Genomic DNA, 27,079 nt, shown 5'->3' with positions numbered 1-27,079 from the left:
ACTGACCAGCAAAATACCACCAGCCACATATGCCTATTTAAACTTAAACTAAAAAAATATATATAAAAATTCAGTCCTTCAATTATAACAGCTCTATTTCTTGTACTTGGTGGCCACAAATACCTATCAAACTGGACAACACAGGTATAGAACAATTCTTTCACTGTTAGAGAATTCTATTAGACAGTACTGTTCTAAAAGTCAGCTATATTATTTTCCAGTACATATATTTCTATATATTCCATATTTTTTAATTGGTTGAGCTGATTTAGATTATTTTTTGTTACTTTTTTATAACATTTAAAAATCTCCTTTTTAAAGGGCTACCACAGAAAGCAATCCAGTGAAGGCCAGGCCAGAGCCACCATCTGCTTCCTTTAAGGTCATTCATGCTCACATTTTCAGTCATTTGCCTCCTGACCTTATAGACTATCTTACACAAGTCAATGAACAGTGTTTCTAATGTTTACACTCATTTACTTCCTAGATTTCTCACTGTTTAAAGAATTTTACCAACAGGATACAAGGCAAAAAAATCTAGTCTCCTGATGCAAACTACAGCTCTTCTTTGCTTTTAGTATGTAGGCTCAGGCTTTGATGGAAAACCAAAGGCCCCAGGTCTACTATTCTCTAACGAAAACCATTTATATAGGCACTCAAAGTGGTCTACATGTGAAGACATTGATTTTCTTCTGTCATCCTCTGATGGACAGCAAGTAACTGCAAAGACCATGGCCTGGATCAAGTGCATTTTAGTCTCTAGACTGACATCATTGCTCTTTAGCACTCTGCAGAGGTCCCTAACAGCAAACTTTCATAATGAAATCTGTCTTTTGATTTCCTGACTGTTGGTACATAATGTTGACTATGGAGGCAAGTAAGCTGAAATTGTTAACAATCTCAATCTCTTCCCCATCTATCATGATGCTTCCAATTGGCCCAGTGGTGAGAATCTCTGTCTCCTTGATATTGAGCCTCAATCCATATTGATGACCTCAGTCCTTGACTTTCTGCAGCAAACACTTCATGTTATTGACAGTTTCAGCAAGCAAGGTTGTGCCATCTGCATTAACACAGGCTGTCATGAGTCTTCCTTCAATCCTAATACCATACTACACCACATAAAGTCCAGTCTCTCTACTGATCTGTTCCGCGTATGGATTGAAAAGGTATGAAGAAAGGATACATCTCTAAAATACTCTTTCCTTGATTTTGAACCATGCTGTTTCCTTGCTCGGTTTGAATGACTGCTTCCTTTTCTAATTACAGGTTTTGCATGAGTACAATCAAGTGTTCTGGGATTCCTATTCTTCTCAATGTTAGCCACAACTTGTGATTCATACAGTCAAATGTCCTTGCATAGCTAATAAAATGCCAAGTACATATTCTTCTAGTACTATTCTTTCAGGCAAGATCCACAGGACATTGGTGACCATGTCCCTAATGCCACAAAGTCTTTCTTCTAAACCCAGCTTGTATTTCTGGCATTTCTCTGCTGATGTATTGTTCCAGTTGTTTTTGGTTCATCTTCAACAGGATTTTGCTTGCATGTAAAATTAATGACATTGTTTGATAATTTCCACACACTACTGGAACACCCTTTTGGGGAATGGGAATAAATATGGATCAGTCTGACACTACATAATATTTGTACCACATATTTTAACTTAGATCCATAATCAATGCCCATGGAAACTGCAATCAAGAAATCAACTGGTTGCACTGGGAAACTCTGCTGCAGCAGAGCTCTAAAACAGATTTCAAAAGTAAAAATGTCGCTTTGAGGACTAAGGTGGGCCTGCCTCAAGCCACGGTATTTTCAAAAGGCTCATATGCATGTGAAAAGTAGCACAAGTCATTACAAAAAGTAAAGTACTATTGATGCCTTTGCATTGTTGTTTGATGAAGAATATTGAATAGACCATGCTCTACTTGGAGAATGAACCAATCTGTCTTGGAGGAAGTACACTTGAAATGATCCTAATAAGGGAAAGTGGTGAGAGTTGATCCCACTTGATCCTCTTGGTCCCCACAGAAGAACATCAAGGACTGGTAAAAAGAAGGGAACACTCAAGGAGATCAACTGACACAATGCCTGCAACACAGGCTCAAACACAGCAACAAATGTGAGGAGAGTGAGGGACCAGTAATGCTTTTTTCAGTTATACACAGGTCGCTATGAATCAGAACTAACTCAATGGCATCTAATGAACACCACCACTGCCGCCACTGCCACCACACACTTAGCACACAACAGCACAGTGACAGATGATTTATTTAGCTTTTATGTGTGTGTACCTTGAATCTCCCAGTAGGCTCTAAAAAATTGACATGTTTATCTTACGATACTTCAGTACTCAACACATTGTCGAGGATGTTACCATGCTTACAAAAAGTTGTTGGAAGCTAAATTTTTATAAATATCATTTCCTTTCTAAAAATCACAAAGATATCCCAAGAAACCAAGAAAGTTAACAAACTGATTTGAATGCTTGGAAAGAAGGAAGACAGAAACAACCATGATCAAATGTATAATCTCAGCTTAAGAGGTTAACTAAGTATGTGCAGTTACTTCATTCCTCTCAAATCTTCAGCCAAACATCTTTTTAACATCTAATAACATTCAGGAGATTATAAAATGAAAGTCATTTTGTCAAAACTCAGCATCTTTGTTTCAGTTCTTTAGGATTTCTCCAATTTATCTTTTTCACCAGCAGCTTCTAGGGAGAAAGATGGACAATTTCTTCCCATGAGATTCATAGCCTCGGAGACTCAATAGAAGGTCAGCTATGAGTTGGTTCCAACTTGATGGCAAAGCATTTTTTTAAATGGGAGTTCTTTTCTGTCTTTTACTTTTTAAGTAATCACTACAAAGAGTTTTATGTGGGGGGGGGTGTTTGGTTGCGGTTGTGGTGGGGGTGAGGGTGGGTTGGTGGTGGTGGTGGTGGTGGTGGACCATCAAGTAGGATCCAACTGGCACAGGAGGAGACTCCCCTCCTTCTCCAGCGGAGCATCTGGTGGATCCGAACCAAGTGCAGTCAGGACTGCAGTGCAGCTTCTTGCCACTAGGCCATCAGAGCTCCCTCTACAAAGAATTTTAAGTAATCTTTTTCCAAAATCTAAGGCCATCCTTTGGTGCTAAAGATTCCAGAAAGAACTATGTCTTAATCTAATATCTTACTAGGGTCCAAACTTCTTATTTCCATTTAAATAATCTACAAATGGCTGAAATAAAATAAGTCTGTATATAGGGGAGAAGATAAAAGGCCCCAAAGAAAATTTTTTTAAACATTATTTAGTTCTTCAGTGCTTAAAATTTTTTATATCTTCCCTGAGACAGCTAATTGTTTCCAAGAGTAGAATTAAGAAGGGAGCTCTAGTGGCCTAGTGGCAAAAAATCTGCACTGGAATCCCGAAAACATCCAGTTCAACTCCACCAGCTACTCTACAGGAAAAGGATGGGCAATCTCCTCCCATTCATTTACTGCTTCTGAAAACCCAGCTGGAGGGTGAACTATGGTCAACTCAATGGTACACAGCAACAAAATTAAGACATTATTTTAAGCCAAAATTTGCAGTTGAAAAATAAAAAAATTAAGGGCTAAACTATTGTGTATCATTTCTTAAATTATAAAAATAACCTGTTTTCACAAACTGAAAATTACTGAAACAGATGACAGGGCACTGCACCTAGTTCCTACAGCATAGGAGACAATGCTCATTCTGAGGCTCTGACAAAAAATTATCCAATTTATTAGCCCACTCTCTCTTCTGCAAGGTCACATCACAGAAGTACTGACACTTATATGGATGTATCTCTAAAGGAAGCAGCAGGAAAAAGTATGTGCATGAAATTAGCCTTAGTCCTATTTCTAAAATAACTTTCATCCCCAGATCTTTTCCCTGTATACATTTCCCCAGTTATCTTAAAAAATTTCAAACCAAATGCTGTTTCTTATTGTTAACTGCCATCGAGTTGGGCACGATTCATAGCGACCCTAAGAACTAAAGACCTGAAGCCTTTCTATAACTATTGTCATTTATCAAAGTTCAAAGAGTTTCCAGAGACATGTTATTTAGGAAGTGGATGCCACTCCTGCTTCCAAAATCCAAATGTAGTACTTTTAAACTATAGCAAGAATGTTAAGCTGTTTCCTTAGCACAAAAATGTCTTTCTCAGCTCTTTGTTAGTATCCAGATGAAAGAAAACATGTACTAGCTCTTGCTAAAAACTACCTGCCAATAAGACAAAAAGATACATTCTTCATGATCAGGGAAATAATGGAACAAAATTAATGACCACAATGGAGCACTGTTAGTGTGAAAGCAAATAAAAAGTATAGTTGGCTCCAGCGAGACAGATCTGTGGGAGGGCATTTTCACCTCCGTAGGCTTAAGCTACATGGGATTAGCTGGGATCCGAATGTCTCCTCCCTGGCCTGTCACCCACTCTAAAATCTTATGTACCACTTGTACAATATTTATGTACCACCTGCAGGCTCAAACACTCGAGTGGAATCTAAAGCCGGGGGACTGAGGACTCAATAAGCAAGGTAAGCAGGCTGTGTGAAACTGTCCACTACAGAGTAGTAAGTAAGCACAGTAAGCCCATCTTTATCTTGCTTACTAGCTTCTCTGTTCCTTTCTGGGACTGTAAATGTCAAAAGAACCTAACTGTACAGCAAGGGGCTGTGGGGTTGGGAGAGAGAGCTGTCACATCTAGAATCTATGATGTGGTCAAAACGTGAACTTGTTCACTGAAGATTAGAAAGAAAGCACGAGGAAGCCTCTGCTTACCTTATTGAGTAATCCAGCACCAGGGGAAGCATGCTCCCTGTTTCCAGCATGCACTAAGATTCTGAGTTAGTAACACCCAGACAGAAACCTGCCACCAAGAAAGTAGGACACCCCCACCAAAGTGTCAACCATCCTCCCCCACCTTCCCGAGAGGCGGACCACTAACTACAATGCCAGTTAGTACAGAGGAAAGCACAGGCCCGTCACCATGCACTGCAGGCAAGCTGCGGTATATTTACTTGAGATTGACATCAGCTCTGATGGTCTCTGACTTCCCATTTGTAGCACCGCTATTAGAAATAAATAAGCATTAATGGAAATGGAAACAAAACAAACAATAACAATGAAGTGGGTAGCAAAGTATACTTGGTCAAATGGCAGGTATTTATGGTAAACCATGAGGGAAGGACAAACCAACCAAATGTCCAGGGATGAAGCATGAGGGCAATCAGACATGCCACACAGCAAACGTGCTGCCGAGACAGAAGCTGGCCCTGAACTGCGGGACGGAGGCTACCGCTGCTCTTATTGGAGAATGGACAGTTATGGGGCCAGGAAGTTCTAAGGTCCAATGTTCTAACTTTCATTAAAGCATTCAAGTCCATGCAGTCAACTACGTTATTCGTTATGAATACAAATTATAGGCAGGATGTTTTTCTATGTTCATGCAATCAACCACTTTATTCCTTATGAATATAAATTATATGGCAGAACGATGAAATACTTTAGTCAGTGGAGATTCTAGATGCCACTAACAGTTTAACCATAAAATATTAAGAACCAATTGACCTAAAAGTGCTTTATCTTCGGTTGAAATAGCAATGAGAACTTCCTTTTTATTAAAATAAAAAAAAACAAAACTCAACCAAACTTCTGAAAATACAAAACAGTTCTCCAATTTTATTTCAGTGAATGTAAACTGGCATTTACTGCCCTTCCTGGCAGCGACCCCAGCAACTTGAAAGTGCTGTGGTGAGAGCCGTGGAGGCCCTCCAGCTCCTAGGCAGCCTGGGGTCGGGGGTGGGGGGGGGCTTTCGTGGGTCTCCTGCAGTGCACTTAGAGGGATCACAGATACATGGGCACCAACAGTCGATCTTCTGTGGTTGAAGCATTTACTGCACAGAGACTTGGACTCTGGTATAGCATGCTACTGATCAGCTTTAACTACAAAGTATACCAAAAGAATTAGCTTCTCGCCATTACTCAGTAGCAGTCATTTCACACACAGGGAGGAGATGTGTCCAAAAAACCAAGTGGTTCAGAAGTTGGTCAGTCCTCTTGAAGAGGAAAGGAGTTATCATGATCTTTGTAATAGGCAAAGTTTTCACTATTTCACATAAGAAGCTGCCTACATCAAAACTTGACGTGTGTGAAAAAGACCTAGGAGTATATTAGAAAGAGGAAAACATCCCAAGAGGGAAAAAACAAGAAAGCATCCACATAAAAGCGAGAAGCCGCTGACTCACCGGGGGATTGCCGGAAGGTGAGAGCCATTTTCATCTATGAAGTGGCCGCCTGCATTGAGGACCCAGCAGTGGTGGAGAGACAGCAGAGCGTGTCTTGCAGTAGTAGGGTTGTCCTTCCCATTCTGGCTGTCTGCATTCTTCAGTGGGGAAAACTCATCTTCCCGCAATACTTCATACACTACAAACTTCCTAGAGTGGAATCATAAAAGAGACTTCTTTATCCTGAAATTTAAAACTGCACACAGATTTTGACTTCTCTACAGACCTAAGTCATTAGTCTTTGCTGATAGGTTCTCTTAACCTAATTTCAAATGAATGCTCAATGAAGTAATCTTTTTTGTCTGCATTTTTATAGTAGTCAAATTCTGAGACATATATCTCAACATTAAATGTCATTTTTTCTACAGAATATGTTGTTGTTATGTTCCATCAAGTGACCTTTGACTCATAGCGACCCTAAGCCTGTCTCACTGACTCCAACACACTTACTACCCTCATTACCCCAGTTACTGTATCAATCCATCTCATCTGGGGTCTTCCTCTCCTTGCTGTCCCTCCATCCTGCCAAGCATGATGTCCTTCTCCAAGGACCGGTCCCTCCTGGCCACATGCCCAAAGCATGTAAGACAGAACTTCAAAATCCTAGCCTCCAAGGAAAAACTTGGTTTCACCTTCTCCAAGACAGACCTATCTGCTTTCTTGGTGGTCCATGGTAGGTTCACTATTCTCCAGCAATTCAAAACATCTCTTCTTCTGTCATCCTTAGCCATTATCCAGCTCTCTGACTCATAGCAAGTAACTATAAAGGACCATGGCCTGGATCAAGCACACCTTAGTGCCTAGTCTGACATTACTCTTACTCTTTGGAGTGGTGGCAAACAGCAGACTTCCCCAGTGCAATTCCTTTTCTGATTTCCTAACTGCTGGTACCAACAGTGCTGATTGTGGAGCCAAGCAAACTGAAATTGTTAATAACCTCAATCCCTTCTCCATCCATCATAGTGCTGTCAACTGGCCTAGGGTGGGAATCCTTTTCTTCTTGATGTTAAGCTTCAATCTATATTGAAGACTACAGACCTTGACCTTCTACAACCCAACCTTGTGAAGTTCCAGGGCTTTGCACATGGGAAGAACCTGAAATCACCTCTGCCCTATCAAATCGGGTAACGCTCACCTCTCAAAATTCCACCAGGCTTTGTTGACAGAGCAAAAGTTGTTGCTGCTGTTATTATGTGCCATCAAGCTGCCTGCGACCCACAGTGACCCTATGTACAGCAGCTTTGAACTCTGCCCTGTCCTGAGCCAGTCTCACTAATTCTGACACATCAACTTCCACTGTCCCAGTCAATATATCCAGGGTCTTCCTCTCTTGCACTCTGCCTCCGCCCTTCCAAGCATGATGTCCTTCTCCAAGGACTAGACTCTCCTGGCCACATGCCCAAAGTCTGTGAGGCAGCACTTCAAAATCCCAGCCGCCAAGGAGAAACTTGGTTTCACCCTCTCCAAGACAGACTTATTTGAGTTTTTGGCAATCCATGATATGGTGTCTTTTGCTCTTGTGAAAAGTTGGGTTTTTTTTTCATCCCTTTTCAAAATAGCAAAAGAGAATCTAGCAATACAATCTGAACACAAAATAAGTAACTTTTTTACTTCAGTTTCTTGATCAAAATAAATGGCTTTCAACAATTTTTAAGGAGAACCAGAAGATGGATTGACTAAACAAACAAAATGCAACTCAGACCACACTCCTGAACTGGAGGTTTTAAACTATAGAATTATGAGATTGGCACAGTCATTGCACCAATGAGCCTGAGCATGGCAGATGATCCTTAGGACAGTGCAGCACAGGGTAAGGTTTTGATCCATTATTCACAGGGTCACTATGAGTTCAGTCAACTCAATACCACCCAACAACACAAGACCATACACTGTGATCAATATACTGTGCCTGACATGCATGCTAGCAAATGTCTCTCTAAAACAGATTCCTGCTAAGAATAAACTTGCATTCCAGGACATATACAATCTCACTGGTGCTATCCAAAACATACTTTGCAAACTGGAAGATGTCAAAGACAAATTTTTCCATCTTTATTCCATTTGGTTTGTCTGGCTTAATGAAGCATCCCTGGGAATCCACGTATGGAATCTTCTTTTGAGCCACATGGTGCTGCAACTGAGGTTCATAGATACTAAGAGCAAGCAAAGAAGAAAAAAAAGATAAAATCATTTTTCAGTTTTAAAATGCCAGGGGATCGATCAAATCACAGAAGCAAACGCATCAGCAACCAGCAGTAAGTTTTTCAAAGTGAAGAGCAATTGTTATGCTTCAGTTCATGTTTAAATAGAAAATAAATTTATTTCTCCATTCATTTCCTTATAGTAATCAAAGACAGAAACATATGCCTCTCATTAATGCTTCTCCATAATTCCTAGTTCTTTTATAAAATGTCTCACTCTTGGTCTCAACCTTCCCAATTGAGATCAGAGGTAAAAAGACGAGTTACTGTCAGCAAGCTAATAAATTACACATTAACAAAGTAGAATGAGAAATATTTTAGAACTCACACTGATACTCTAAAGCTTACTAACTTTTTAAAAAGTTGATGGTCAACTTGATGGCTTAACATCCCCAAAGCCCTGCTGCTGTGAAGTTTATTGTGACTCTTAGTGACCCTCCCTCATGGCCACGGAGCTGATTCCCACTCACAATGACCCTCCAGGAAGAGTACAGCTAACTGCCCACAGCGCTTCCAAGGCTGTAATCCTGATGGACACACTGTCTCATCTTTTCCCTGCAAAATGAATGGTGGATCCAAACTGCCAATTATCCGGTTAGCAGCCCAATGATTAATCCACTAAACCACCAGAACTCCTCAGTGACCCTACAGAAGTTACCAAAAGACGAGAATGTACTTTAAAAATGAGATAAAATGAGTGCAACAATGAATGAATGGAAATAAAAAATCTCTGTAAATGTCCATTAAATAAAATAAAAAGGGGGGAAAGGATTATAAATAACACTAAAAGAACTTCCACTTCCAAAAAATAAATAAAATAAAAATGGTTATTTTATACCTAGTGGTATTGCTCTACCATGTTGATTTTCAAGCTCTTTTCTACTTTCTTCCTCATGTATCATTTCCTTACTAATGCTAGAAAAAGAAGAAACCCTTGTACCTCGGTAGGAATTAATTGTGTTACAATTGTGTGGGCACCTTTTAAAAAAATCCTCTGGATCTCCCATTAGAAATTCTAACTAAGTAGGTATAGGGTAGGCATCTGCATTTTCTTTTTTAATTTTTCAGCTGTGATGATGTCTAATTTCTTATTCTTCACTATCACAGAGCTCAGCACATTTGAAGAAAAGGGAAGGAGAAAAGTGAGGGGAAAATGCTCTGGACCCTGGTTCATGCCCTCAGGAATGGGCTCTTACTAATTTTCACCATATGAAATGGCTTACTTTATAAAAACAACTAAAATTCCCATTGGAGAGTGGTAATCCATCAAGAAGAGGGAGTCTGTGGGATATGGGCTTGGGTTGTTCGTCTACCTCTCTAGTAGGCTGAGTGCTGATTACAACATATAAAGTAAGAAAAAAAATCCCCATCTTGCTCATACTTGACTACATCTCTCAGAAATGGTAGAGTGAAGAAATGGTTGGCGATGTTCCCTGCATTAAACAGCAGCCGTCCGTCTGAGCTTCGTTTCTGTGCTGTTGCCAGGGAAATCTCACTATATTCCACCACCTGGTACACGCCATCCACGCGGCAAACCACTCCAACTGGTTCTGTGGGGTTTGTTTTCTCTACTACCTGTACATGAAAGAAAGAAAAAGAGAAAGGAAATATATATATATATTTAAAAGTTTCTTTGGAGCAATCTCACTTTTTTCAAATGCCATGTTATAGTGCTGCTTACACTGTCTCTAAGGTATTAAGGCAAGAGGAATTGTTAACTTTAAACATTCACCTAACCATCCTTAATACACGTTGACAGACTACTTTTCTGACTTCTTGTTATGTACTGTTGTTGAGTTGGATCCAACTGACCCTCCTCTTAGGTATCATCCTCTTAGGTATCATAGGTAGTAAACCACTTGGGAGAAGACTGTTCATATTTATCCCATGAAGCAGCTGGTAGATTCAAACCATACGCCTTTGGGTTGGCAGTGCAACTTCTTACCACTGTCTACTTCTCAAGTGAGTTACCTGTTGATTACAATACATAAAGTAAGAAAAGGCCTCCATCTCACCCATATTTGACTACAGCTCTCAGAAATGGTAGAGTGAAGAAAAGGTTGGCAACTCCTTACCACTAAGTCCCCAGAGCTTCCGTACCATCTAAACCAGAGTGAAATATTCCTCACACACATATAGGCCAGAGAAAATCACACAGGACTAGAAATAATGAGATGAAATTTTAGATGTCACAAATGGCTTGTTTCTCTTTTTTATAATTTAATTTAACCAAATTAAACTTTTTCTAAGATTCACAAAATGTGTAATCAAAGTAAGGCATTTTATCTCTCCTTATATATTGCTCAAATCACTAATTCACTTGAAAACAATGCCTTTTTAATTGTCATTCATGAACACAGTGTGCTATTTTATGGGCAATCTTCTCCCATAAAAGTTTACAACCTTGAAACCTGAGGGTCACTATGAACCAAAATCAGATGAACTGCAGTGAGTTCAAATGGTCAGTAGGTAAGTAGGGTCATTAGAACAGGTTCTGGGCTCAAACTTCAACTCCAGTCAGAAAAGCTCATCAACATTTGACTGCGTACTAACTACATTTTGTTTGAAGGAAGTCGATGCTTTGTTTATTATTATTAAATCAATGATTTGATAATATTTCTAGGCCACTAAAAGAAGGATGTGTGTATAAAACCAGATGGGGAATTTAAAAGTCTGTAATCTAAATGCAGACGAAATCATTCCGTTTTATGAGGAGGAATGTGGCATCAGGACTGGAGGAAGACTCATCAACAATTTATATTATATAGATGACATAATCTTGCTTGCTAAAGCTGAGGAGGACCTGAAGCACTTGCTGCAGAAAGTCAAGGATTGTAGTCTTCAATAAGGATAGAATCTTAACATTAAGAAGATAAAGATTCTCACGACTGGGCCAAGTGGAAGCACCATGATGGATAGAGAGGAGATTGAGGTTGTTAAGAATTAGAGCTTGCTCAGCTCCACAATCAACACTCCTGGCACCAGCAGTCAGGAAATCAAAAGATGAATTACATTAGGTAAATCTGTTGTCAGGGACATCTTCAGAGAACTGAGAAGCAATGATGTCAGTCTAGAGAATAAAGTGTGCCTGGTCCAGTCAATGGTCTTTGCAATTACTTGCTTTGCATAAGAGAGCTAGACAATGACTAAGGGGGACAGAAGCAGCATTGATGCCTTTGAGTTGTGGTGCTGGAGAACAGTCTTGAAAATACACTAGACTGCCAAGAAAACATATACGTCTGTCTTGGAGAGAGTGAAACCAAGTTTCTCCTTGGAGGCTAGGATTTTGAAGCTCTGTCTCACATACTTTGGGCATGTGGCCTGGAAGGACCGATCCTTAGAGAAAGACCTCATGCTCGGAAGGGCAGAGGGACAGTGCAGGAAAGGAAGACCCTAGATTAGATGGACTGATACAGTGACTGAGGCAATAGCAGTAGGTGTACTGGAGTCAGTGAGACTGGCTTAGGACACAGCAGGCTTAACAACAAAAACAAACAATGTGAAAAAAACTCACAGATAACTCTGATATCCTATGATTCTAATGCCACACAGGAATCAATGATCTAAATGAAATGTATAGGAAAAAAACAGAGAACTATACATAAAAAAAATACATCACCAAGGTCCACATAAGCTAAAAATCCAACAAGAGAACAAAAACAATAGAATCAAGAGATACCTGATGTAAGTCCTTCTTATGTAAACCAATATAAAATAAAAATTTTAAAAAAGAAAAAGATACCTGAACACTGTTTTGTTTGACCATCTAACCAATAATTCAGCATGCATCTGTATTTGTAAAAATCTGTTTCCAATTTGAAAAGTCTATCCTAAGTGCATTCTGCAGCAACTGATTTTGTAAAGTAAATACGAGTAAACAGTGTCTTCCAGACAACTGAAAGCCACTATTGAGAAGCGAGTTTACACAGCAGTTACTGACACAGTCACGGCATGTAGCACAGTGAAGCAGGATTCCATGGATACATTAAGCCTGCTCTGTAGTAGCACTGTTTGCTCTTCTGAAAAGGAGCACAGTATTCAATGAAAAGAAACTTGTCACCAAGAAAATTGATTCAATTGCATAGAAATATTACACAGCAAAATTATTTCAATCAATCAAGACCAATTTACAATTCTGGTTTGTCAAACTGCCACTACCATCACTGCTGTCTCTCCTCATTTACACTATAGAATATCTTCCTAGACAAGGAATTTGGAATACATTGCTTTCACTCCCATTAAAACAAAAACATCACTTATTTTAAAAATCTCCTCCAGACTCCTCCCAGTTAGCCAAAGAAAATGAAAAAATAATGTCACATTTTACATATACAGTTAATAATGCTTCTTCTGTCACCCTTAGTCACTGTCCAGCTCTCTTATGCATAGCAAGTAATTGCAAAGACCATTGACTAGATCAGGCACACCTTAGTCCCTAGACTGACATCATTGCTTCTCAGTATCCTGGAGATGTCCCTGACAACAGATTTACCTAATGTAATTAATTCATCTTTTGATTTCCTGACAGCTGGTGCCAAGATTGTTGACTGTGGAGCTGAGCAAGCTGTAACTGTTAACAACCCCAGTCTCTTTATGGTGCTACCAAATGGCCCAGTGGTGAGAATCTTTGTCTTCTTGATATCAAGCTTCAATCCATATTGACGACAGTTCTTGACTTTCGGTAGCAAGCGCTTCAGGTCTGCCTCAGTTTTAGCAAGCAAGGTTGTGTCATCTGCATATTATTATTAAGAATATAATTAATAAGAATATCAAGATCTCAAAATACAGGTGAAAGGTCAGTGAAAGAGAAGAGTCAAAGTGGTTGGACTGACACAATGACTAACAACAGGATCAAGCATGTCAGAGATAATGAGAATATTATTAAGTAACAAAAATTCTTACCGTTGGACCAATAGGCAACAGCATGATAGATGGAAAAAAGACTGAAATTGTCAATAACTTCATTCTAATTAGATACTCAACACCCATGGCAACAGCATTGATAAAACATGCTGTCAGAGACCTCTCCATAGTGCTAAACAGCAAGGATATCAGTTTAAAGAGTGAGGTACACCTGATCCAAGCAATGGCATTTTCAATGCTTTGGATGTATCTGAATGCTGAACAATGAATAAGGAAGATCAAAGAATTGTGCTGGCAAAGAATACTGAATATATTATGGGATGCCAAATGAACAAATATGTCTTGAAGGCAGTGCAACCACTGTGCTCGTTCAAGGCAAAGATGGTGAAACTTTGTCTCACGTCCTTTGGGCATGCTGTCAAGAAGGGACTGTTCTTGGAAAAACACATATTGGGAAAAGTCAGTTAAAGAGAGCATGACCCTCAAATAGATGGACTGACATAATGACTTCAACAAATGCACTCAAGAATGGTGGAGATCATGAAAACGGTGTAGAAAAGGCAAGGTTCTGTTGTTCATGGGGTCACTATCAGTCGCAGTCAAAATCAAGGGCACCTAACAACCTCAACAACAATTTGCAATGTTTCTAAATGTTGTTAGCATACACCAGTCTACTCATACTCTATTGTCATCTGACTAATTTTGTTTTCCACTCACAGCTATTACATTATGTGTCTAAGAACTAAACAGGGAGCTCTGCATTCCCAAAAGGACGCAGTTCTAATCTACCAGATGCTCCGTGGGAAAAGAACAGACAATATCCTCCCATGCGACAACTGCTTCTAAAAGTTGCAAGGGCAGCTATGAGTTGGCACACATCAGTGAGTCAATAAGGAAGACTAAGATTAGATTTGCCATAGAGAGCTCAGCAGACAAGTTAACATTTGCATTCCTAGGTGATAAGTTTAAAATAAAATTAACATACTAATTTGAAGTTTTGTGAGCTGCCAGCAAAGCATAACTAATCTAACACATTCGGTTTCATAATGCGATATGGTGTTAAGACAAGGAGTGGAGATATATGTGAATTCTAGTCCTGGTTTCACTAACATTTTAACCTAGGAGTTCTAAAACCACCAGAATTCAGTGTTAATATTCCTGAGATCAAAGGGCTAACTTCATGGTCACTGAGGTTCCTTCTAGATTCAGCTTTCTAATTTAGTAGCTATTTACAGTACAGTACAGATATTGATGTAGTCTGAAGAGACAGAGATCTAGTTTCAGAGTTTGACGGAATCTCATTAGGTTTATCAGGTCAAACTGCTAAGTCACAGATTTTACACTTCAGTTTGGGGCTATGACTTCACAGTAGAGGACTGACATCTTTAAAATAGAAAACATCCAACAAGAAATATGGTATGTCTCTTACAGCATGTCTTCTAATAGTCAAATATTTAAGATGTATATATAGGTGTATTTTGTCAGAAACTTGTTCAGTTTGTGCTTCTGAGAAAGGTCATATCAATATTCTCAATTTTCTTCTCTCACTATTATGGCTTCATTTTTTAAATACTTAACTACATAATCCATTTCCAACTTACTTTATTATGAACTCTAGGGTAGAAATTAATTTTATTTAACCATTATATTCTCTTACTTCTTCCCTTTCCTGACTTGAAATGCCAAAATCTCATCTAGTCATGCTTCTATACAAATGCATGAAAACTGAGGCACAAACAGATTTGTATACCAGTGTTCATAGCAGCATTATTCACCATCGTAAGAACATGGAAACAGACCAAATGTCCAACCACAAACCAACGGATTGAGAAAGTATGGTACATTCACACAATGGAATCAGGCAGGAGCAACGATTTTGTAAATTATTACCTAATTTAGGAGGGACTGGAGAGCATTATGATGAGTAAACTAACTCAGTCCCACAAGGACAAATATTGTATAAAACCATTATTGTAGAATGAGTATAAGGATCCAAGAGGGGTGGGAGAGGGTGAAAGCAGAAGGATGAGGATGCTGGGGCAGGGGGGATTAATCATGGAGTTGTACAATTTGATAGGGGCAGGTGAGGGAAATTGAAAGAATTTGTTCTTAAAAACAATGTATTTTAATTTTATAAATAAACTAGTAGAAAAATTTTTAAAATGGACTGTTTTTACTGATCATCAACATGGACTGAAGATCAACATCAAGAAAACAAAGATTCTAAAAAAAAAATAAAAAGAAAACAAAGATTCTCACCACTAGGATGATTGGCAGCACCATGAGAGATGGTGAAGAGATGGAGACTGTTTACAGCTTCAGTTTGCTTGAATATAATCCACACTCTTGGTACTAGCAGCCAGGAAATTAAAAGACAAACTGCATTGGAAAAGTCTGCTGTCAGAGACTTCTCCAAAGTACTGAAGAGCAACGATGTCAGTTGGGAGACTAAAGTGCACCTGATACAGGCCATGGTCTCTGCAATCACTTGCTATGCATCAGAGAGCTGGACAATGACTAGGGAGGATAGAAGGAGAGTTGATGCCTTTGAGCTGTGGTGCTGGAGAAGAGTATTGAACATACCATGGACTGCTAGGAGAACAAACAAGTTCGTCCTGGAGAGGGTGAAAGCAGGCTATTCCTTGGAGGCAAGGATTCTGAAGCTTCATCGGACCTACTTTGGACATGTTGCAAGGAGGGACCAGTCCTCGGAGAGGGACATCATGCTTGGGAGAGTGGAGGGACGGCACAGAAGACTCTCAATGAGATGGATTGATTCAGTGACTGGGGTATTGGGGATAGGTACATCAGAGACAGATTGGCAAGGGATATAGCAGGGTTTAGGGCTATTGTACAAAGGATTGCTATGAGTTGCAGGCAACTTGATGGCACATAACAACAATAACAACATTCTGTTGTGCTAATCTGTCATTTAATGGTGCAAGCAACACATTTAACACCCTGCTGCTGAGTCAATTCTGACTCCTAGCAATCCTTTACTGGGCTTCTGGGATGTAAACTTACGGGGGACTACTCGCCTTTCTCCTGTTGGAATGATCTTTCAGTTACCAGCCTTTTATGTTTCCCTTTATGCTACTAGGGGACAACTTGCTTGGAAAGGTAGAGAGTTGGCAAAAGATAAGAAAACCTTCAATGAGGTGAACTGATAGGGATTACAGTAATGACCTCAAGGACTGAGCCATATGTCACTAAATTGTACAGAGTTGCTATGAGTAAAAGTCTACTTCATGGCACCTAACAACAGTATCACATCCCTGTTTCCTTTTTTTCCAAATTCCATTTTAGTACTCAGTAGACTGTTTCCAACCCTCTCTTTTTAAAATCTTTGAGTACCTTTTTATAATATTTACATGTTTTTTTCTAAATTTTTCAATAACTTTTTCAATTATCCCCAAAAAGAATTTCAATAGAATTCTGATTTGTTAAGAACTGATACTTTCAAAGACTTGTCTCTTTACATTCAGAGGTCTGGCATGTTTTCTATTTTATTCTTCAAAAAACCCCAAAACTCACTGCTCACAAGACAGTTACAACTTACAGCAGTCCTTCTTCAGGCTTCTGAGGCCATAAATCATGGAGACTGCCTATCTTTCTCCTGAGGAGAGAATGGTGGATTCTAACCAACAGAAACTCAAGGCCTTTAGGGAGACAACATAACTTGCGATGGACTATGCCACCGGAGCGCCTCGTTTCATAGCTAGGTACATGTATATAGTTAGTTTTCTATCAAAGAAGTATGGCCTGCATCCTCATCTATATGACTGGGGGGGAAAAGGTAGAAAGAATATGGTCGAGGACAATCTTATGTGACATACAAACATCTTTCTGCCATAAAACTATCAGTATGTTTGTAGTCATTCAAGAAGTTCTTATTCTCCTTGTTTGTCTTATCTCCCAAATGCATGTATTAATCTTAAAAACAAGAAAAGAATATCCTGAGATATCTGTCATATGCCTTGCTGACAACTCAATCTGCTATTTCTATCATACCTCCCTTATCTACAACTCTAGTAATTTTATCACAGGAAGAAAACAAGTTAATTTGATCAAACACAAGTTGATATTTAATGACTCATGCAAGGTTAATGATTACCATTTACTTTCTCAAGTATTTCCAAACCACGCATATATGTTTTAGACTTGTTTGCTGTTGTTGATTGCTATTGAGTCGAGCACAACTCATAGTAACCCTATGAACAAAAGGCCTGAAGCCTTTCTATAACAACTGTCATTTATCAAAGTTCATAGTTTCCAGACGCATGTTGTTTAGGAAGTGGATGCCACTCCTGCTGCCAAATTAAACTTGTTTAGTACAAACAAAATATAAAATTGTGGAATCAAATATTGCTAATTTAAGAAATAAAGGGGAAATCTGCAAAGATTAAGTATAGTAGAAGCATGAATGTTTATGAACTATTAATTATACTTTATAAAAGAATCTAGAGTGGCAGTTGGAGTGTATATACTCTGTCAGAAAATACCAGTTAAAATTTTATTATAGTTGAGAAATGCATTACCTTTGCTCCACAGTCTGCACCTTTTTGAATGCAAAATCCAATGAACCGTGGATCTGCCACTTTTACTAATATGTTGTCAACACAATAGACATGAATGCTCCAAATGCCCCTTCGTTCCATATCTTCCACAATATTCTGAGCTGCAAGAGCCCGATAAAGACCACCATTCCCATCTGGGAAAGAAAACAACCCATTAGTAGCAGAGCAAAACCCCTATTGTCAGTAAAATACCAAAAGACTGTTTAATATATGCAAGGTGGAGTGACAATCTATGAAAACCACAACTTCATAATAAATGGCCAAGAAAATAAAATTAAGGAATTATTCAGATGTCATACTTCATTTTCTGAACAATACTTAGCAGAAGTACCTAGAAAATAACAATAATGCTGAAACAGGCAAACAAAAGATAATGCTTTTTAAAAAAACTGTCTCTTTTTTATAGCATTGTGAAACACAGAATCGATTACTATAAAACAAGTATTTTACAAGATCTCAAATTTTATTAGCATTATAGCTCAACACTGGTAACTTCTCCCATCACAAATATATAAGGGTCTACCATGGCTTAAACTAAATATATGTCCTCTTCCTCAACTATTTTTAGTGTTGTTTTAATGTATTTCTTCCACAGGGTAAGAAAACTAAACTCTTCCATTCAGTAAGAAGAATAAAGATGAAATGAAATTTTCACAACCTGTGAAAATTGCCAGTGTTGTTTCTTTCCTTTCAGCCTCTCTTTGTAAGTATAGATTCACACAGATAGCTCTATCTATCCATCGATGATACCACACTTGTATAGCTATACCAGCAGCACACTGTCCAGTTCCAGGATGTGCCATTAACAAATGACAATGAGCATGGGGCCTGAGGAACTGTGCAAAGTGGTGGCCCTATCATATTGCATATATGACCTTATGTCTTGCTTTCTCTTAACCAACTGAAATAATTTACATTTGTAGTTAAAGCTTCTAATTATTCTAATGTTGATTAATAGTTAATGCTAGAAGAACTATATTTATTATCACTGATTAAGCAATAAACAGTTTCTAGGTTTTCATTACCATAAATTATATAGCTATAAGCTTTACTGCACATAAAATACTGAAGAATATTCTGAACATTGCTCAAAATGTTCTCTCAAGCAGACTTCTACAAAACGCATGAGTATCCAGTTCACCATTTGCCATTTCCATTTTTTAAAAATCATTACCAATTTTTTTTAAAAGTTAAAAGTTGCTTAATATCCAAATCACAATCTTAAAAAATAAAGAAAGAACCTTATCATTAGCTTTTCTAATCATCATTAATTAAGGTGATTACAAACCCGGAGCCATAGAAACTTTGCTCTTCTCTTCCAAAATAATTTTCCCATCAAACTTCATCGCAGGCAGCATTCCCTGCTGAAAAAAGATTACATTTTCCTTTTTCAAACCAAAGTACTTATGCTTTGCAAAAAATTCCTTCGTAGATTCCATTGTTCTGCCACTAGTCATTATGTACCTTTTAAGGAAAAAAGAGAGAGAGGGGAAATAATTCTTGATGGATTATAGCAAAATAAAAGAAAATCTTCAAAAACTGTTTTTCTAGCTTGAATTTATCCTTTTCTTGGATAAGACACCATTACTAGTTTACACTAAAAGGAATTTCTTACAATAGTTATGTGTTGGGGGTATTTGCATGTGTGTGTGTGTGTGTATGTGTGTCTGTGTGTGTGTGTGTTTAATGAAACACACACACATATATTGCAGCATATTCTTCCCATTTAATATTTTTTCCCATTCATTCATTGTTGTACATTTTCCTCCCTGCCCACCCCGCCCTCCAGTTCACTTTTCCCTTTGAAAAGGAAAAAAACAAAAATCTTTCATTGTTATACAATCTTCCCCCCTAAAGTCCACAGTCCATTTTACTATGCATTTCTTTTTCTTGAACCTTGTCATGAAAATAATACCTAACCATATATTCCTTTTAAACAGTTTTCTCACTCATCTATTTCAATGCAGTATACATTATTTATCCTCTCTTTTCTTAGGCTCCTTCCAACCCGGATGTCAGTTCCATTTTATAACAATGGCACTATGCAGTATTTGTTCTTTTATGCTGAGATATTTCACTCAGCATAAAGCCCTCCAGAGTCACCCATTTTGTATATTTCATGAGTTCCTTGTTTATCAATGCAGCATAGTATTCCATTGTGTGAATATACCACAGCTCCTCTACCCATTTGTTTGCTGATGAGCATTTGGGTTGTTTCCAACTCTTTGCTACTGTGAACAAAGCAGCAATAAACATGGGTGTGGTGTGCATATATATATGCTTGGATGGCAGTTATGGTTTCTTTAGGGTATATTCCCAATAGTAGAATTGCTGGGTCAAATGGTATTTCTATTTGCAATTTTCTGAGAAACTATCACACTGCCTTCCACAGTGGTTGCACATTTTTACATTCCCACCAACAGTGAATAAAGGTTTCCGTTTCTCCACAACCTCACTAGCATTTGTTGTCTGCAACTTTTGTGTTTTTAAAAAAATCAACAAATGAAATTTAACATGCCTACTACAACAAAGAACTTGTAAATGGCTCCAGTAAGCATTTTTTATTCTATGAAATGTCTATCCAGATTAAAAATTCTAAACAAATGCAAGGAAAATTTTAACAAGAAAAATGGTTCCTTATGAATAAAGTCTACTATATTCTAATAATCTTTTTACTAAAATTTCAGAATGGAATCTGAGCTCCATTCTATGTTCAGTCTCCATTTAGAATTACAAACGTATACCCTGCAGTGTCACAAAAATATAATCCACATTGTTGTTGCTATGTGCCATCAAGTTGGAACCAAGCAAAGCTGAACCTCTAGCAGGTTTAGGAGGACACTGTCCATTTTTCTTCCATGCAGCAGATAATGGATTCGAATTGCGCACCTTTAGGATTGAACCACCAGAGCACCCTATGTAATCCACAGGACTATGGGGGGGGGGGGGGGCGAAGTGTGATCTAAAAATACTAACTAGTGACTATAATAGCTTTTGCCTTTACTAGAATGTTAACATTCAACTAGAATGTGAAATATATTCAAATGAAAATTTTTGTCTTTTACTACTACTATACAACAGATCCAAAAGCAGGCATTTCCTATTTACCTACTAAAAGAATGAAGAAAACACTATCACTGTTTACCATAGATGTTTAACAAGATATCCTGGGTGTTTTTAACTTGTATACAAAAGGTCTGATTTAGAAGATGACAAAAGAAGCAGCTAAATAAATTCTGAGTTTGGAGGAAGTGAGAGAAAGAAGCAAGCCCAACATGATAAAGGAAAGCCAGGGACCTGTAGGAACACAGATGTCCATCAAAATCTCCTTTAAGCATCAAGATGTGGGGTTAAAAAGAGTTCCACAGGGGAGCTCTGGTGGTCTAGTGGCAAGAAGCTGTACTGCAATCTCAAAGGTAAACTGTTCGAATCCACCAGATGCTCTGCTGGAGAAGAGGGGACAATTTTCTCCTGTACCAGTAAGATCTGATTTGATGGTACATGCACAAAAAATAATAAAATTTAAAATAATTAAATTTTTATAAAAAAGAGTTCCACAGTAAGCCAACTCTCATGTTGAGGACAATTAGAAACACTAGGGAAAATAAAAAAACAAACAAAAAAAAAACCCACTACTTTTAAAGCCATCAGAAAGCTAAAATAACAAGAAACTCCCATAGAAGGAAATCTTTTCACAAAAAACTGTGGATAAGTAGCTGCCTTTTCCAGAGAATCTGCTGATTTTTGTGTCCTAATTAGTGGTGAAAAATCTGGTGTTCACCCAGGCAGAAGGCTGTTCCTTGGGGACAGAAGACAGAGAAGTTTCTGTTGGTCACATGGGGCAGAAGGGACAAGACTAGAGAAACATAGCTGGTTTCCACCTCAAAACATGTGCAAATTTCCAAAGCTGCTCAAGGGGGAAGATTAAAGAGCTAAAGAAAAGCTTTTGAAAAGCAAAATTTCCCACAACTGCGTGGTGTTTACAAGACCTCATTTGAGCATCAGCTGCCATGGAGTGGTTGTGAGTCCTGTAAGTGTCAGTGTAGAACTGTACTCCAGAGGGTTTTCGGTGGCTGACTTTTCAGGTGACCACTAGATCTTTCTTTCAAGGTCTTTCTAGGGTGACTCAAAACGCCAAACTTTTGGCTAGCAATTGAACACATAAACTATTTGTGCTAACCAGAGGGTCCCTCAAAGAGGGTAAGAAACCAAGATTGCCTCACAGAAAGAAGTCAGGGGAGCATTCCATAAAGCTGTGTAGAATAAAAGGGATAAAAAAAATGCAAAATGATACTTGCAAAAGGACAGAGGGCCTGGTACTTAAGGATATCAATCTATACACTGAGAGAGAATGCTGAGCAATAGCTGAAAACAGATCTATTAAATTATCATGTAATTTCAGATGTAAAAGCTACATGGAGGGAGCTCTAGTGGCCTAGTGGCAAGAAGCTGTACTGCAATCCCAGAGGTACACTGTTCAAATCCCCCAGATGCTCTGCTGGAGAAGGAGGGACAATCTCCTCCTGTACCAGTCAGATCTGATTTGATGGTACACACACAAGCAATAAAATAAAATTAAATTAAATTTTTAAAAAAAAAGCTACGTGGAGACACCAAATATCTCTGGGAAGGAATAAAAAGGGACTGGAAATCAGAATGGCATGGGACCTCTTCAAAGCAACGCTAGAGTGAATACTAGTGGTATAATCTGCAGGGGGCTGGACTGCTAAGCATAAGTAATGCTAGAAACAATCAAGCAATGTTTTCACATTTCAGAGGGGACATTATCTTTAACCAGAGATACATACAAAATATCAATTAGTTTCTAGATCGAAGTGTAATATTAAAATGACTCAGTACTCACGGGTATTCAGATAAGCATGGAAAAACTAGATGTGTGTATATATAATGCTCGTGGCACTACAATGATCATCTTTTAGCTATAACATTTCTTTTTTGTATACATAGTAAACTCTATCTACCAAGATAATCAGCATTAACAGGAAATATGGCTGCTTATGAATAAGGTCTATGTGCATTCACATAAATCAATATATGCGCTAACATCTCCCATAGGTCATATCTTACCATGGAATACTGCATTTGTTGCCATGATATTTTTCAGCTAACTGCTGTAACTTCAGGATACGCTCTGCTTGAATCTGGAAAAGCGTTTTATGGGATGGCAGACCAACATCATACATCCCCTTTGGATATGCAACACCAAGTCTTGTCCCCTGCCCACCAGCGAGAAGAAGCACTGCTACTTTGTTCTGAGAAATCTGGAAAAGACCTACAAAAGAAAACATTTGTATCAAAAAATTGCTAGAATTCAACAGTTTAGGATTATCTCAGTGGCAGCAGTCACTGTCTACATAAGGAATAGAGTCATGGATTTATGATCTTGTTTAAAAAAAATTCCTTACCAAAGCAAACAAATTTCTAAAACTCAACCCAACCAAATACTAGCAATGAATGCTATACTTGGATAAGATAATAACATAAATTTATGGTACATCAGAAGCCAAAGATCTAAAACTTTACACATATTTTGCAAGTACTTAACTACTTATTGGATGTGACAAGTCAAGAAAAAGGTTAAAAGATGACAGATACCAGGGTGTCAAGATGAATGATGACACTGTTAAGTGACCTCCAGCCTACAAATAACTAAGATATCAATTAGCATCCAAATAAAGTAGACAAGCTACCACTCAGTAAATATAAAGAAATCTTTAATGAGGAAAGCAATACACTACAATGGTTAGGAACCCAAGTTCAGTAGTCAGGAACTGGATCTGAAATTACAACTGAATGGGTTTGGGGGAGTGTCTGCAATGGGGACTAAAGAGATTTTGCAGGGTGACTGAAATGACATATTGACGAAGGTGGTAGCTACATGGTATTCATTTTCATTAATACTCATAAAACTAGTGTTTCAATGTATAAAACTGTACTTCAATAAAACTGACTGAATCTTTTTTAATAAGTAACACAGAAGGATGAGATATTCTGTCTTTTTGCTGCTGATTTCTTTTCTCTGTCTGAAAATTGAGCTTTTACCAGCTGAATATTCCACAATCAGGAGTAACCAAGCATAATACCTAGCCAAAAGCTGTTCTTTGGGCAAAAATAAATTCAGGCTTTAATTAAAAAGAAAGGAATACAGGAAGATAAGACAGACAAAGGACCCTCAATTTGTATTAAATGTACATGCGCAGACAGTAACTGTGTCAAACACCACTCCAAGTTGAACAGTCTTGGCACCACATGAGAGAGCAGTTTGAGAACCAACATGAAAAGTGGGTCTCCAGGATACTAGAAAAACTGTAAAATTCCAAATAAAAGTAAAACAATGGCTGAGGCTTTCCATTCATGATTTTTAATTTCATAATTAGACTAAAATTTTCAGAAATGTTATAAACAAAGCCAACATGTTGCCTACATTGGAAGACACACCAGAGGGAGCAGTGGTGGCCAACAGTGATTACAATTGCTTTAAAATCTTCAAGTAATGGGGTTTATCTATTTTACTGACTACATGAGTTAGGTGTTTTTGATAGATCAGATTTTCTTAATGCTAGTCTAATAGTGCATCATGAACTTTAAAAACTATGCTAAATAAACTTATTATAAAATCAAAACTGCCCCCACTCCTGATTCTATTTTTTTTCTTCTTTAGTGAATGAATATAATCCAAGGACATTATTCAGCAACCATTCTAGCTGTTTTGTTAATTACACGATTTAAAGTCACATTATATGGTTCTATAATTTTGACCTTTGATATGAAGCTGATCTGACAGCCTACTCCACAAGGAGCTGGGTTGCTAGCCCATGTGCCATGCCACAACTCCATAGGAGAAAAAGATGGGCAATACGCTCCCGTGAGAGTCACAGGCTGAGAAACTCAATGGAGGGTCACGCTGTTATGAGTTAATTCCAACTCTATAGCCATGAGTACAAGTATAATTATCTGAGATTTAACTTCCTCTCTTCCTTCTATGCCTTGAACTAGAATTGTAATTATCTAGACAACAATTAATGTACTTTACTGAAATTTGACAATAAGAAAATAAAATCAGACGTAACTAATGCTAAAGCCAACTCTAGGGCTTCTCCACCACACCCTGCACTACCCAGGCGGTACAGGATGCAAGCTGTTTCTCTGACATATTCAAACATTTATTTAAGAGACTGCCCTCCAACTTCCTTGTCCATTATTTATTTCCTTTTTTACTAAATTCATGTATGGTGGTGCTACCTTTTTGTAATCTGCTTTATCCATCACTTTACCTGGAAAAGAAGCTGAACAGAGACGAGCCAGCCACCTATGATTCTCCAAAACTTCCCAAATACTGACATTGCTTCTAGTAGTATTCCAGGTCTAAATCTACACAGATCTATCATAACACATAAGCCCTATATCCATCATGTATTAAGAAACTGACCTAGATAAAGTACCTACAGGAATTTGAGGGAAAGTGGGGAGTAGGGAACTGTTTTGCATTTGTTCAGTTCTTGAGTTATCAAAGAAACATTTTCTAGGACATAAATTTAATTCTACTGTCAATGATTCAAAAAATGTATTTAAAATATCAGCCCACAATGTCTCACCTACACATCTAGTATGAGATTTGTTTCAGATAGTAGAACTCTTCAGAATTTAGCAAAATAATGCTGTTGCCATGTACTATGAAATCAGAACTGGTCAGATTTTGCTACCAAACAAGTTTTGTAGCTTTTAAAATTGCAGATAAAGAAGTGCTCTGTCCACTTACTACTACTACTGAACATCTTCAAAAGATGTCCTAGATAAAGATTCTAAACAGTCTTTAACGTTTGGACATTAAAGTCCTCACATGGCAAGTGTGTTCTGTTTTGCTGTTAATGTAGCTTTAGTCAGTATTCTCCCACCAGTGGCTCTGCCAGAGAAAGATGGGCAACTCACTGCAGTCTCAGAAACCTGGATCACTAGGAGGTGGAACCAACTGGAAGGCAGTGAGTCACAGTTCCTGACTATCTCATTACCACCTTCACACAAAGTTAAAAAATCACAACAGTCACTGAGAAGACCAGCTCTGCTTGCAGAGTGAGCTCCCTGTCTCAGCTCCTACTCCACAGTTCATGTTGGTTGCACCCAACATGAGGGAAGTATTTTCCACTGGTTCTAACCAGTTCTTAAGAGAATCCTCTATCAACTTCCTCTTTCCTGGGTCAGTCAACCTCCATAAAATCCCCTTTCCTGTCAGTTTTCTCATATTTCTCAATGCTAAGGCCTTGCTAACTAACTAGCAGTTAGTGATGGCGTCCCTTTTTCTTAAAACACACTTGTTTCCTCACTCTTGTCTACCATACTTTGTTCAACTCCTCTTTCCAACAGCAGACCTGATAACCCAGCTCCCACTATTTCTTAGAGTGGCGCTGGGACAATGTCAGGGCAGTTCACCATTCACATTTTATCACCATCTAATCAAAACCAATGCAACTATTTACAGCACAATCCATGGCCTTGTGATAAAGGCTACTGCATTAACCTTCACCTGCTTATACATTTTCCTTATGAATGGGCAGCAGAGAAAAACCAAAGGAAATAAGAATCCGTAGAGTATCAAGGCCAGCTGCCATTCAAGAACTAAATGCAGCCACAGCTTCTGATAGCAGCAGCAACTTGGTGAATATTCAATCACTGAACTACTCACTCATTCTGGCTATGTTGTAAATATTACACAACTTTTGCCAATTCAAATTTTTTCCAGGTGTCCAACTTGCTGACCGCAATTATAAAAACTGTGCAACTTTAGGTTGTGCAATCATACTCTCACTAAACAATGCAATCTTACTATCATTGTTACCTCTTCCTCTCTGTTCCCCGCTAGCCCTGGTAACCACTAACGAACTTTGCTCTCTATATATCTGCCTTATTTTTATATAAGTGAGATCATACAACATTTATCATTTTTGTGTCTGACTTACTACGCTCAATATACTGTATTCAAGCTCTATAAAAATGGGGTGGGGGAGATGTTTGAATTCCTCCAACCTCAGAAGAAAAAAGGTAAGAATCACTCTGAGCACCAGCCCAAACCAGAGGCAGAATAGGACATGTTCCCACTTTCCAGCCCTTTTTTACCAAT

The 27,079-nt window shown here is 38.3% G+C and overlaps 1 protein-coding gene across 1 annotated transcript in view; it reads right to left on the bottom strand.

Annotated features, from left to right (window-relative positions):
* The window catches only part of UAP1 (UDP-N-acteylglucosamine pyrophosphorylase 1), a 49,663-nt gene that overhangs the window by 1,357 nt on the left and 21,227 nt on the right, over positions 1 to 27,079 (bottom strand). Inside the window, exons 3-8 of the mRNA XM_006887368.1 lie at positions 23,032 to 23,236; positions 19,232 to 19,407; positions 17,905 to 18,077; positions 9,885 to 10,078; positions 8,315 to 8,455; positions 6,264 to 6,452 (exon numbers count right to left, since the gene is read on the bottom strand). Of these exons, the coding sequence (XP_006887430.1) occupies positions 6,264 to 6,452; positions 8,315 to 8,455; positions 9,885 to 10,078; positions 17,905 to 18,077; positions 19,232 to 19,407; positions 23,032 to 23,236 (1,078 nt within the window). The remainder of the gene's footprint in view (positions 1 to 6,263; positions 6,453 to 8,314; positions 8,456 to 9,884; positions 10,079 to 17,904; positions 18,078 to 19,231; positions 19,408 to 23,031; positions 23,237 to 27,079) is intronic.

Source organism: Elephantulus edwardii, unplaced genomic scaffold, assembly GCF_000299155.1.
Source record: "Elephantulus edwardii isolate Elephantulus edwardi_28Jun2011 unplaced genomic scaffold, EleEdw1.0 scaffold00057, whole genome shotgun sequence".
Lineage (NCBI taxonomy): Eukaryota > Metazoa > Chordata > Mammalia > Macroscelidea > Macroscelididae > Elephantulus > Elephantulus edwardii.
The sequence above is the reverse complement of the archived record's forward strand: the minus strand, read 5'-3'. Positions and strand labels throughout refer to the sequence as shown.